The sequence below is a fragment of the Sciurus carolinensis genome, chromosome 12, assembly GCF_902686445.1.
Source record: "Sciurus carolinensis chromosome 12, mSciCar1.2, whole genome shotgun sequence".
Lineage (NCBI taxonomy): Eukaryota > Metazoa > Chordata > Mammalia > Rodentia > Sciuridae > Sciurus > Sciurus carolinensis.
In genome coordinates this window covers 27340885-27355083 of record NC_062224.1, presented here as the reverse complement: position 1 = coordinate 27355083, position 14199 = coordinate 27340885, and the positions used below count along the sequence as shown (strand labels likewise).

The 14199-nt window shown below is 39.4% G+C and overlaps 1 protein-coding gene across 2 annotated transcripts in view; it reads left to right on the top strand.

Moving 5' to 3' along the window:
- Positions 1 to 913: 913 nt before the first annotated feature.
- Slc39a12 (solute carrier family 39 member 12) overlaps positions 914 to 14199 on the top strand; it is a 69863-nt gene continuing 56577 nt past the window's right edge. For both annotated transcript variants that reach the window (XM_047521062.1, XM_047521061.1), the window contains exons 1-4: positions 914 to 1033; positions 1890 to 2235; positions 9297 to 9578; positions 12595 to 12802. In XM_047521062.1, coding sequence (XP_047377018.1) covers positions 1975 to 2235; positions 9297 to 9578; positions 12595 to 12802 — 751 coding nt within the window. In that variant the 5' untranslated portion in view covers positions 914 to 1033; positions 1890 to 1974. The remainder of the gene's footprint in view (positions 1034 to 1889; positions 2236 to 9296; positions 9579 to 12594; positions 12803 to 14199) is intronic.

Here is a 14199-nt window from a genome sequence, read left to right as displayed (position 1 = left end):
GAGAAGCCTGGCATTTTCTGGGAATATTTGCCTTCCATATGTCTATCGGTGTTTCCAGCATTCTTTCAGGATTATCTCACCCTGTTCCCAATTTTTATATTCAGTTACTAATCAATAAGACTAATTATCCCAATTTCATTCTCCCCTTTTCCCCTACCAACAGCCCAATTCCCTGCATGCACACACACACACATATATATAGACTTGAATTCTGCATCACGTTGGGTTTCTGTGAGCTGTTATCATTTGCTTGTTCTCTATCTACTTTTAAGTCTTGGGTTTTAACTTCTCTTTCCTCCTATAAATTTGGTTACTTTATTCCCTAAGTCATTTTTTTCCACTAATAACTTATTCAGAGGCTGCATTTTTACAGGGCCTGAATATCACAAAGTCCACAGACCCAGGGATCATAATCTATACAGCTAATTAAAGTTCCCCATTTGCCTCTACCTAATTCTCAGGTAAGAGTGTTACTCCTTTCACAAATTTTGTTTGAAAACTTCTACTTATGAATGCCTTCGATTTTTAAACTTCTGCACCTTGTGAGATAAGTAAGGCTCTAAAGAATCTATCTTTTCAACAACTGCTTAGTTTAAGTCTGGATGAAATAGTTATCACAGATTTAGTTGGAAAGAAAAAAAAAATCTTGATTGAACACTAAAGTCTCTTCTATTCTGTAACATGAATTTTTTTTTTCTTTGACCTAGATTCTGTCCCTGGAAAGACAAGTGACTGTAGATGATTCTTTCAAAAAAATTAGTTAAATATTAATATAAAAAGAACACATTTATTAACCAGATTTATTTGATTATCCTAAAAACCTGACAGAAAGTTCCTTTTACCCACCTTCATTGTTACCTTCTGAGCAGCTCTCTCCATAGCAACTGAAAACTTCTCTGGGCTGAAATAATCCCCTCCAGCTCCCAGCGTACAGTCAAGGAATTTTAAAAACACGGACATGAAACCACAAAATGTTCTCTGAGATTTAAAAGCTTGCGGAACTCCAGATAAATAATCGTTTATCTTTCTTAAGGTAAGCACTGGGTTTAGAAATGTTTGTATCATCCTCTGTCATTTTTAAAATGCTAACATAAGAAGCTTAAGAAAGATTCTCAACCCCCCTCCTCCTGTTAACCTCAGAAGTATTCCCGGTATCTTTGTTACTACCCCAAGGTCATTATTAGCTCATCTCTGGGCCAGGTTCTGAGATGAGTTGCTGTTAACATTTTGCATTCCTTAAACAATCATCCGATGAGATTTGTTTTTTCTCCAAAGCTGATTGGCTTGAAAATCATCTCCTATCCTTTTAGTCACCATTAAGTGAGTGGATTTATTGGGGCTTCTGAGATCTTGAAATCTTGTTGTTCTAAGATAATTCATTCTCCAGAACTTGGTTCTTAATCAACTAAAGAGTGAACAGTATTTTCTGAACAGTGCTGTTTTCCTCTAGTACTTTTCCTTGTCTGAAACCTCCTAACTCAACATTTTGTTGACAATATATTGAATTTATTTTTCCTTTATTTTTATTCTCTTACTTTAGTGACAAAGACCCCAAATTTCTTGGGGTTCTTTACAATGAGCTTGGAGGAGGGTGTTTCCCCTCCCAGTCCTCTAACTTGTGCCGCCTGCAAAAAAAGAGACAACTTACTCTCCCTAATCTTTGGTATGGGCGATCTGACATGCTTCTTGGCTCTTTTTCTGCAGCTGGAAAATTGACGGCCACGGTATTTTCCTGCCTGCTGTTTGGGGTTATAAAAATTACCTACAGACCTCCCGTTGTTTAGAAACAGCTTGTCATTGCCAATCAGCTTAGCCACCCAATTAATGAATCCTTTCAGACGTGTTGCAAGCACAATAATTGAAGCCTTTATTTCCCCCCTTTACCACAGAAATTCTTCTGGTCTCAAGATTATCCTGTGAACAGCCACCCACTCACCCCATCTAAGACAGATTCAAAGTAAAGGAAGAGTGGAAATGTGTTTGTGGACCAAACGTTCAGAATTTTGGGTGCCATTGTTCTTTCTACTCAGTCTGATTCCCTTGACTGAGACAGACAAACCCTCAACCAAGGACAGCAGCAGTATTGGGAGTCAAGGCCTACTGGCAGAAGTACTACAGGTTTTCTCTGCTGGTGACCACCCACCCCTCAACCACTCACGAAGCCTCATCAAAACACTGTTGGAGAAGACGGGGTGCCCCCGGAGGACAAATGGAATGCAAGGAGATTGCAAGCTGGTTAGTGAAATAGAATGGGGTCAGGTGCCAAGGTGTGTTCAAAAGAGTAATGGATGCTAGAGTTACTTCAGCAAAGCAAAAGGAAATGCAGCTCTAAAATCCAAGTGGGCAATGCATTGGGGTCAAGTAACTTCCATACTTTGGATCCAACAAACCATTCAGCCTTCTGCAGAGAACACTTAAAGATAGAGAATTTTTTTTATTTTTGTTGTTATTGAGAGAGTAGTGTCGATGTTTTCTAGAACCCTTCTGTGTGTTCAGAGGTATTTATGAGCATGAAATTTTAGTCCTTTCTTCTTTCTGATTTTCTAATCCTTTTTTAGAGGCTGCAGTCAACTTGACAGTGACTAGTTGGATAGATGCTATTTATTTTCTGTAGCATAATTATAGCAGTCTGATGTTTGTCTAATGTTCAATGTTTGAGTACTTTCTTCTAGATATTGATTGGTGTTTTCTAAAATTTTCATGGTAGGTAGTTAATGATTGGATACTTGTCTTCATAATGAGGAATCTGAGCTGAGGGACAGAAATACTGCAGGCAGACCTGAACTTAGATCAATGGCTTCTGAGGTCCACATCAGAACTTTCTCCTAGTCTACAAAGTGGATCCCCCAACAGGCTGCACTTCTGAATCTGCTGGCAGCTTTCACAAATACCCATGTTGGCACCTTATCCTTCTCAGATGGAGACTGAACTTACCCAGGATGGATTTGGTTTTTTAAAATCTCTCCAGATCACTTTAATATGCATTCATTGGAGGGTGAGAATCCGCCCCATTGTGGGTGGGTGGTGCCATGGTAGAGGGGTGATAAGAACAGTGTACAAGGTGAGAGCCCTGTGTCTTAACATAACTGCAAACAAAAAACAAACAAAATTGATCTTCACCATCCCATTCCTGACCCATGAAGTTTTGGGGAGGAAGAATCTACAAATATATAGATAAATGAAAGCATAAATAAAACAGATGCAAATAACTGCTTCCAAAATAAATTTTGGAATTTTTTTTTTTCAATCACACGTAGTTCTTTCTGGTAATGGGGAGGCATTTCTTGGCCAAGTGATTTTTTTTGGTTTGTTTGGTGACAGAAAGGGTCTTGCTCATAGAGTTTTTCTTTGCTCTGTTTGAGTGATAAATAATTCAATAATTATTAAAATGCTCAGTGGCTCCCAGAGGACACTTGTTATAATAGGCAATTCATGTATGATGACATTAATACATATACAGCTAGATAGAAACAGAAGATGTCCCTCTGGAAGAACCCAGGAATCATGTGTTACGAATGTCCTCTGAGAATTGGCTTTGGGGCAATGTTCTCCTTTAAAAAGCATGAAGTGCCTTATTAAGGCTGCTTGCATATTAGAGGGGGAATGTAAACAGGCAAGATTGTTCTCCATTTTTGGGGTTGGGGAGGAAGGAATTGTTTCATACTTATTGTTTTCTGTGACATTATCAAGAATTTGACCCATTTGGCTTCCATTTGAATTATTTTCATTCCAGGCCTTGAAATAGTATAATCGCTTCACCCTCTTGCTGCTGCTGAGACTCTCAGCTTCAACTGCTCAGGGGGCTTCTGCTCACCCGAATTCCCTGTCAACAAGGAACCCAGGGACTGTCTCCCTGTCGTTCATGAGAAACCAGTGGAAGCAGAGTCTTCCTGATTTTATAAACACCAGGTTCTGTCCCAAATCTTAGGTCTTCAGTTTGCTGTTGAGTCTCTTATCATCTCAGGGACTTTGCTGGTAGGCAGAGCTCATGCTAGAAACTCTACAGTAGCATGAGAGGGTAAGGGAGTAAGCTCGTGTCTCTCAATGTCTGGAAAAATGAGGGAAGAGGGGGCCTTGAATTTGTGAGGAGGAAAATAATGTTCCCAATTGTAAGTCTAGGTAAACATAGAATTAAAAGAAAATCTGAGGTTTCTAAAAATGTTGGGCCTTTAAAAATAAACCCATTCTATCTATAGTCGTAGGGTAGTTGTTATGTGATCCTGACCTTTTCTTTCTTTTTTAATGAGAAACAGTTTAAGTGGACTTAATAGGGGATTAAGTGAGCCTACTTCAGTACTAATGGGAACCATGAGCCTATGGGCTCCTAAAGGGAAAAGCGCCCTGGTTTTGTACCTTCCAGCTTTTGGGACCTGCCGACCCTTGGCCTCCTCATCAGCAGGACTAAGCTAATGAGTCCCTCCTCAGGGATATCTCTGGGGATCTCCTGGACATACGCGCGTGAGCTTGGGCACAGGAGATCAAGTTCCCTCCTCGCCTTCCCTTCCTTGTACCTCATGGTAATGTCCGGTCCTTCCTGGTCCAGGGACATTGGAGCAGTGATATTCTTCAGAGTCCCTCTCCCTCCTGTCCCCCAAGCTCCCCTCAGCTGTTCCAGATGCTCAGGATTTTAACCAAGTTCTCCAGGCAATTCTCAGCCACTTGTAAGGTGAAACATAAAGGTCCTTCATTTATTTCATACCCAGTCCACCTTCTGACTCATTTGTCATAACTTTCATGGGATAAAGTGTAGAAAACTACAAGTTTTGTCTTGCATCTTTAACAACTTTACTTCACTCGTCTCAGTAAATACTTTTCTTTTTGTCAGTCATAAAAGTCATTAACTCTAGTACAGACCCATTGAGAGTCAGGGTCTGCCATCAGCTGACAGCCATCCAGCCCTTTGGCAGGAAAAGGAAGAAATGCAATTTCCTTCTTGTATTTTACCATTGATAATTGTCCATTAAAAAGAAAAATTCCCACTCCCCAAACAAGACCTCTTAAAAATCTAAGAATTGAAAAGAGGACAGTGAATTAACCCATGAATCAAAATTCAATTTTAAAAACTTTGGGGTTAAAACCTCTAAAGTTCATCCTGCAAGTTTGACAGCTGTCTTATAGATGTAGAAAAAGGAAATTATCATATTGCTTTTTGTCACTGAGGTTCTCACCTGGCATAAGCAATAAGCGAAGCTGAATTACCTACCTAGGCAATCTGATTTGGCTTTGGGGTATAATGGACAATTATTTCCAAGCGTCTGGGTAGCCTATTAGCTTGAATTTGAATCAATCTTTTTCCAAAGTTGATTGCTTTATGAAGTCTTCAAAATGAATTCCTAGAATCTGTGTGGGTTTTTTTTTTTTTTTTCCCTTTTAAACCTTATGCCTCCACCTGATAAGATTTAAAGGAAAATCACTGGATTATTCCTGAATGGGTCCATTCTTCTTTAACAAAGAATCACTTCACCAGAGTCAGCAGCCTCGGACAGATCTTGATGCCTATGAGGTGGCAATATTTGCAAAATTGGCTAAACATCCTTTCCCAAACACAATCCAGTCAACTGCTAAAAACTTTAATAATGAAAATAAACAGTGAAAATTCTTGTCCCCCTTCCCTACCCTCCCCACAAAGTTCTTTTTGTCATGTCTGTGGCCAGGGGAGAAATTCATTTTTCCTTATTTATTTCATTTGTTGTTTTCTGCAGCATTCATTCCTCAAGCCACCACCTTCTGTATGAGGGTAACTTTTCTAAAATTCTAGTATCACCATAGGGAACAAAGTTTTCAGCCCACGGTCAACTGATACACAGTTATTCTTTTTTTTCAGCAGGCCTCAAAAAATTAAAGCAAGGGCTAGGTCATACCTAGCCATTCCAGATGACTGAAATCTCTAGTCACACAAAATTAGATGCTTTCATAATGGGTTTAAACTTTTTAAACTCAGAAGGTAGTTTACCTTCTGTGATGTGTGCTTTGTACAAATCAATTCTGTAATGCTTAGACAATTACAATGCCTACCCAATTCTCAGCTTCCCCAGCTTCCATACCCCCTATTCTAATCCTGAAAAACCATGGCAAAATGTTGAAGAGGAGCCATTGATGGACTGGAGTCTCAAGCACCTCAGACTGGATGAAGCGTGACCACATTCACTGCTGTGTGTCCTAGCCCTGGCTATATGTGCATGGTCTGGTGACGTCATGAGCATCCTCTCTTGGTGTTGATGTTCTCCTTCCAACTGACCCAGCCCCACCACCAATCAGTATATCAGCATGAATTTGTTCAGTCCTCTGCCTATATAATGTTCTCATTATGATTGCTATTTGAGTTTTACCAATTCTCTTGCTCCCAATTGATCTCTCTTCCTATAAAATAGGAAGGAGAGAAAATAACTGCTTGAGAGGGCTGAACATCAAGTACATACTGGGTCCACAGTTTATGTTCTCCAGGACACAAAAGAAAGGAATAAGAGAATAAGGCCTATCCTTGCCAAAGTAGGAATTAAGATTAGTACAATTAACCATTGTTAGCTCTGTGACTTTAAATTAGTTATCTATCAACTCTTAGACTTGGTTTCCACACATATTATAGGTACACTTTTTCATAGAAGGAAAATATAATTCTTATTTGTGTTCAGTATCTTTGCATATTGCACACAAATGTACCCATCAATTCAATAAATATTAAAAAAATTGCATACCTGGTATTCTAAATACCTTACATTATATGACAATATTTGTTGGATTATTATGCAGGCTGAGAATATTTTATTTTTCCATCTAAAATAATGGAAAAGGGTTTTCACTGTCAAAAGAATTCATTATCCTAAACATTTTCCAGAACCAATTAGATCATACTCTGAGGAGGGCCTGTATATTAAAGCACTTAGCATAGTGCTGGATACTGAACTGATAATAATTACAAGTTTGGTTCATACTACCCTTAGTTTGATTTCAGGAGGTTGCTGGGCACAAAGAATGACTTTATTGCACTTTTGTTTCAACTTGTTCACTTGTTGTTGGTATCAATCCTGAAAAATGCTAAAATTGTAAACATCCCTCTCATTATAAATCCTGTGTATCCTCACTTTGTTGAGTTCTCAAGTCCCTACAGTTGAACTTGTGGGTAATGGGGTTCCTTAGCTTGGGGAAGAACATCATTATGCTTTGCTTTAGAAATGGGTGATAGTTGTTTTCTCTGGATCCAGTGGTTTGTACCAGAGGGTAGCCACTGGGTCACACAGCAGGCGGGGAATAGAACCTCCAAAACTTCCACCTCAGAAGGAAACAAATTCAAAGATACTGTAGTGAGTTGTCCCCCCGTAGGGACACCCTGAGACTCAGGCAGGTATTTCAATATTTCATTCTAAGGTTGTTGTGGCTAGGTAATGGAGCTGCTTCTAAGATTCTGTGAGAATCTGTTAGCTCTCCAGCTGTCTCTGACAAAAGGTAGCTGCTCTTGCTAAGAAACCTTCCTATCCACAGTTCCTGTATCCATCTTTTTTCATACTGTCCTATGGTATTAACCCTAACCCCTCATACTATGTGAAATTCTCAGGTTAGAAGAGCCACATCTGAAGCTGGAGAGATGGCTCCTCTTGGAGAGCGCTCACCTAGCATAAGCAAGGACCATGGTTCGAGTCCCTCCCCGGTCCGACAGATGGAAAGAAGAGCCACATCTGCCTGTAGCTTGTGATAGGATAGGGGAGAAAAGACTTTTCTTCTACCCACTTAGCATCTGTGACTGGGGCCTGTTTGCTGAACTGACCAAAGAATAACAGGAGAAAGGGAATACAAGTTTTATTTGATGTTAACGTTTTTATGTGGCATGGGAAACCTCACAGGAAGATGTGAAAGCCCAGAAGAAGTGGTTGGACCCAGGGGCTTATATACCATTTTAACAAAGAGCAATAAATTGCGGAGACGCGAAAAGAGTAAGGAAAAAGGGCTTGGGAGCAGGGGTGGTAAACTGTGGGGAAATGAATAGAAATAGGTGGGGAATAATTTCATTCATTAGGGTTTTTGTAGTAAAGTTTGTATAGAAGAATATCTGCATCAACTCTGTCTCCAGTGATAAGAATGTTTTCATCTTCTTGGTACATGGAGGAAATGTTTCTCATGGGAAATTATGATGGGGTTTAGGCAGAAAGGGGGAGGACAGAGAGACCTTCCTCATCTCCTGGTTTTTAATTGCCTTCAGCTCAACAGTGTCAGAGTGCCAAGGTGGTATGTTTTGGGAGTTGTATATGTTCTGATTCCCTTCAATGGAAACATTTTTAGCAATTATCTTTGGTAAGATCAATGAGGGACAGATGGCACTCATTCATTGAATTTTTATACCAGGCTAGTTCCAGGTATTGTGCTATAGGCTAAGTACAACTGCACAAAATCGACAAAACCTAGCCTTGATGGTCCACTTGTTCTCATGGGGGAGAAAGAAAATAAGCAAGCAAAAACTAATTTTATAATACTAATACTATGAAGAAAATAAAATAATGATAAGTTCCAGAGCTGTGCTGTCCAACATAGTAGCTATAGTCACATGTAGCTATTGGGCACTTGATACATGGTTCATCAGAACTGATTGTTTTTTAAATCTTTGATTACATGCTGAAATGACCATTATTGTGGATATATGAATTTCTATAAAATATTATTAAAATTAATTTCATGATTTTTTGAAATTTTAAATGTGGCTTCTTGAAAATTCCAAACACAGGTAGCTTGCATTATATTTCTACTGGACAGCATTGTGCAGGAGAACAGAGATTGGGGGCAGGCAGGTCTTTGTGAATCCTTCCCTCAAGGGATGACACTTTAAGCTGAGACTTGAGAAATAAGGGGAACAAGGAGACCCAAAAGATGTGGGGAAAGAGCTTTGAGGAACTGACAGAAAAATCACAGGGGCAGAATTTCCGTTAGATGGTAGAGAAAGGCTAAGATGAGGTGAGGCAGGTAAGGTAGACAAGGGTTAGATCAAGAAGAAAACTGCAAGGAGTTGGACTTTATTTGATATGTAATGGGATATAATTTTAAAAACCAAAGAATTGTTTTATGTGAACCAGCAGATCTCAACTTGTGATAACTATGGTTGGGGATAGAAGGACCACTCTTAGAAAAAAGGTTTCCAGGGAGAGCATTATTGTTCTATTAGCAGTTCACCGGAGGTGCTCCTATGTGAACCTAGCTATTGGACCTGACTCCCTCCCTCTCTACTCATAAAATACAGGTAGTGGAGACCCCATGACTGTCAGCTGTTTATTAAACTTTGCTTCTGTTTCTTTCTCCCCTCCCCTCCACAGTGTTTTGAACCAGATGCCCTATTACTAATAGCTGGAGGAGACCTTGAAGATCAGCTTAGAGAGGAGGTGGTCCAGAGAGTCTCTCTTCTCCTCCTCTATTACATTATTCACCAGGAAGAGATCTGTTCTTCAAAGTTCAACATGAGTAATAAAGAGTATAAATTTTACCTACACAGCCTCCTGAGCCTCAGGCAGGATGAAGACTCCTATTTCCTTTCACAGAATGAGACAGAAGATATCTTGGCTTTCACCAGGCAGCACTTTGACACATCCAGAAGCCAGGTAACAAGGGCACAATCGCTAACTAGCTCTGCTGCTCAGATGCAGTCGCAGATTCTTATTTATTTATTTAGTCAGTTAATGATTCCCGAGTCTTTCAAAAACAGAAAGATAAGTATTTATGGTTTTTATCCACGGCATGGTAAGTGACATAAGTTAAAAATCTGAGTCTAAAAGTAGAAATGTGATGACTAATTGGAAGATGAGTTTTAGCCAGAAGCCAGTGGGTGGGGAGGTAGGCAGGACAGGTGATGGGCAACTCACTCTTCTGATGCCCTTTGAGCACTCCAGTGACTCACGGGTTTTTAATGAGCCTGCAAGGACTGAACTGTAGTGGTAGAGTGTAATGTGTCTACCTACCCTGCCTTCTGGCCAGGGAAGAAGGCAGAAACAGTTTGAGAGAGATGAATTCATTGTTAATTATTTTCCCAAAGAAGCATCTTGCCAAAGGCATTATTCATGATAGTCAGCACAAGTCACAAAGCCCTTCTGTGGTTTTTTATTACATGATCTGCATGTGCACAGGGTCCATTCAGATGCCTCTCATCTCTCTCAGCTCCCATTAGGAAAGGAACAGCACCTGCTCATGTGTTGCCTCATTACTATTCCAGCAAACACTGACCTTTCAATGGTGTTTGTGCTTTCTGGGTTGCAGTGGGAAGTTCCCGAAGATAAAGTTCTCTGAACATAAAGTTTTTCTAAGTTACTTTTTCTGGCAGAATTAATTGAGGAGCTGTACCACATTTTGAGAAACTGGTGAAAACGTTTTTTCTCTCTTGAAGTATTCAGTTTGGGTTCTTGGTCTCCAGGGTGGCGTCTAGTGACCTGAAGGTATCTGAATAGTCATGCTCTGACTTAATGACCAGCAAACATATCCTCCAGTTTGCCATAAATGAGTTTAATCTTTCTTGTTATTAGCAGAACTAATAGAAAGGCTGTTTACTAGGGACTTTGCAAACATCACTATCGTAGCTCTAGTTCTGTAAATGTCAAAGATGGCCCATGGTTTTGTTTATATTTTCATTTTAGGAAAAATTTCCTTGATAGAAATCAGTTTTCTGTTTAATTAGGAGGTGTGCCTATATATAATGGCTTCATTTTAACATCTATACAACACAAGATGGGTTCAAATTAGCCACTAGGAATTTAGTCAGCCTCCCATTACTGTCTTTTGATGCAAATTAAATGGAAGCGGAAGACCAGCACTTAAAACCAGATGGTGTGTATGAGTCTATGTTTATGGTTATTATACACATACTGCCAATACCTGGGTTTCTGAGTGTGAGATCAGACATCCTTAGAACAGGATAAAATAGTATCATGTGGATAACTTTCAGTCAACAGGAATTGAGCCCCTGCTGTCAGAACCTTTGCTAGATCTTAGACCAATGATCTCCTAGAGAGAGCACATTTCCGAGTTCCTGGAAAGAGTCATGAAGCCCAAGCACCCAGGACTCCCTAGGAAGTCAGTCAACATAGACTTTCCAAAAGATTGTTGACACCTCACTGTGACTGCTGCTCTTTGGGACCAGATGATGTGAGGTCATGGCAGGTGCTGGCGCATCAGACCCTCCGCTAGCATCCCCAGATCTTGATCTGCAAAGGACTAAGCTTCCACAAATTAAACCACCAACCGCCATTTCAGATGAACCTCACTCACACCCCAAAAGAAATAGCTCCACATCGTAGGGTCCTAGTGCAGCCCACCTCCCTGAACAGCAGAACATAAACATCGTTCCATCCCTTCATTCTCATTTCCAAACAGCTTTGTCTTCCTGACATAATCCCTTAGTGATCAACCTCTTCATTTCCTTTTACTGTTTGTGATTTCTTGGTATAGGGTTGTGTGCATAGCTCTCTGACAGCCCTGACCCTTGCCTGGAGAATGGGCATTCTTGGTTACACCCTAAAACCTTCAAGGGTGAAAGTGGTGGTTGGAATTCTTTATCCTCAATGGCATCTTGTAAGGGTTACTGTTTCACAACCTCTATGAAAGACTCATACTGCTGTGAGGTTCATGTAACCCAGTATTTTAACTTGTTAAAATACATGCAAATAATAAAATTTCATGCAAAGAACTTCTTGCTATGTCCCCAAGTCTATCAAAATTTTGATAACTGACTTCTTAGTCTTCCATTCTGCTGTCTACCCCAGCAACAAATATGCTCCTGCCAAGTTTACCAATTACAGACTTCCAAAAAAAAAAAAAAAAAAAGAGTTAATCCAGTGAGTACCTTTATTCCTTGTCCCAGGCCACAAGAATTTAATATTGACACAATAACCTTCTTTTGATTTCTCTTTTGGCAAACATATTCTCTCCTTCATATGTAGCGGGCCTAGCATACCTAGCATAATGCCAGGCACACAGCAGGCATTCAATAAATGTTTAAACCAATGAATGGGAGTACTAGTAGTATATAAGGCAAAATTCTAGCCTTTTAGATATTTATAGTTTAATGGAGGAAAATTGACACATACATATGAAAAAGGTCCCATGTCATATGTCCTATAAGAGTTCAAAGAACACAGGCCTTGTACTGACTTAGATTTGTAATGAGTACACATTGAACTTGAGACCAAGGGCTGAGGGGAAGTGGAAGTGGCCCACCCTGGTCGAGGCAGCAGGGCCAGGGAAGTCAAGGTAGGGAATGTAGACATGAAAGTCATTGGCCTGCAGGCTGTATGCTCAGAGCTGGGAGAGATTCGAGAGGATGTGACTATAGGAGCAGGAAATGACCTTGGGAGAAGTGCATCCATGAGAGGATAGTGAGAGGCTGGGTAACTGAGGACCAGCGGAGTAGGGCTTAGAACACTCAGTGTCGTGGTGGATAAAAGAAGTGAGTATTTTGTAAATACAGTTGCATCTGAGACAACTTTGTGGGATGACAGGCGTTCCCACACACAATTCAATCTTCTTTCAGATGGACTGTGTCTTGTCCTAGGGGGAAATCCTAGAGCTATCTTACTCAAAATCACTTTAGAAGTTATGATTATTTCTTTACTTTGTATCTGATTTCAGTGTATGGAAACTAGAAGGCTGCACAAAAAGTCTGGAATCTTGAGTAGTGACGGTGCCGATGAAAATACACTTCCCAGGCTGGCGGCCACCATCATTGCTTTGTCCCTCCAGGGTGTTTGTCTGGGACGAAGAAATTTGCCAACCCCAGATTATTTTACAGAATATATTTTCAGTTTCTTGAATAGGACAAATACTCTCCACTTCTCAGGTAAGGAGGATTTTCATGAATTTAACTTCTAAGTCACATCTTCCAAAATGATTGTGCCAAAAACAAAGGTTGAAGCATTTCAATTACTGAATTCGTTTGGTTATATTTTAAGTACCATTTTATTTCGGTGTGTAGTAAGAGGGCTCGGGTGACCTTTCAAGGCCAATGGGTTATGAGGTCTATGTGGTGATGAGGTGTAAACATGGATTGGGCGCCTTTCGGTGGTGATGGAAATTATAATTTCAAGCCAAATGGAAGGATTTCAGGGTCTGCCATAGGCCTAAATAAATCCTTTCCTAAAGGGCAGATAATAATGGGCCAGGGGTGGCAAAGTGGTGCGTGGAATAATGAAAGACTAATTCGTGGGGTTCAAGAGGATCAATAACACTTTGCTTATCTTCCTATATGTGAGTCATTTAATTTTAAATAAATATAACAAAAATTTTCTGTCTTTGCTAATTCATTTTCGGGGTTCTTAGATAAAACAGGATGTCAGGAAGGAAATCAGATTTTTTTTTTGCACATTTCTTTGTACTGGTTAAGACAGATGACAGATGACTCAAAAGTTATATGACTTATTTTTCAAATCTGCATTAAGATGGCAAGAGATAGATTTTTTAAAGGCATCTCATTGCCAATATCACAACTAAAAAATAATGATTTCTTAATATCATAAAAATGCTCATTCACATTTTCCTGACTTTAAAAAGAATTTTTTTTTTAAAAATCGGGATCCAAATAAGGTTCATAAAATGAAAATTGTTGGGAAATCTCCTAAATATCTTTAATAGATGTCATGTTCCCCTCCTTCATCCTATTTTGTTGCAAATGACTTTGATAAGGGGGGGGAAGGTTCTTTACCATCTGGATTTTTGCTGATTGCTTTCTTAGTTTTTGAACATGCATTTCTATGTGCAGCACTTCATGTATGTTGGTTGTTATATGTGAAGACTTGAGTGTTCAGTTGTTTATTTGGGAATACTATTTTATAGTTGCTATCTTTCTCCATGAAACATGTAATACTTGGTTGTCTCTTTACTAAGAAGTTGTAAATTATTGATTATCATTGCATAGATGGATTATTTAGGGCTTGCAAAATGGTGATCTTCTAATTTTCTCATTCCTACTTTATTTATCGGTGTGATGATTCTACACTAGAAGAACTTCCTTTCATCATTTTCATTTTGTTGAAATTCCTCTGTTCTTAAAGGAATTTGATCTTTTAATGGAACAGTTTTTAATATAGTAACACATTCCTTCGCTTCTTTCAAAAAACAATGAGATTTTTAATAAATGTTTTTATTTCATCTTTTGATTGTCATTATTATCCTAATTGGGGCTTATATTGTTCCCACCTTGACCTGTGAAATCTTATTCAAGCTGATTTTAAGTCCTTT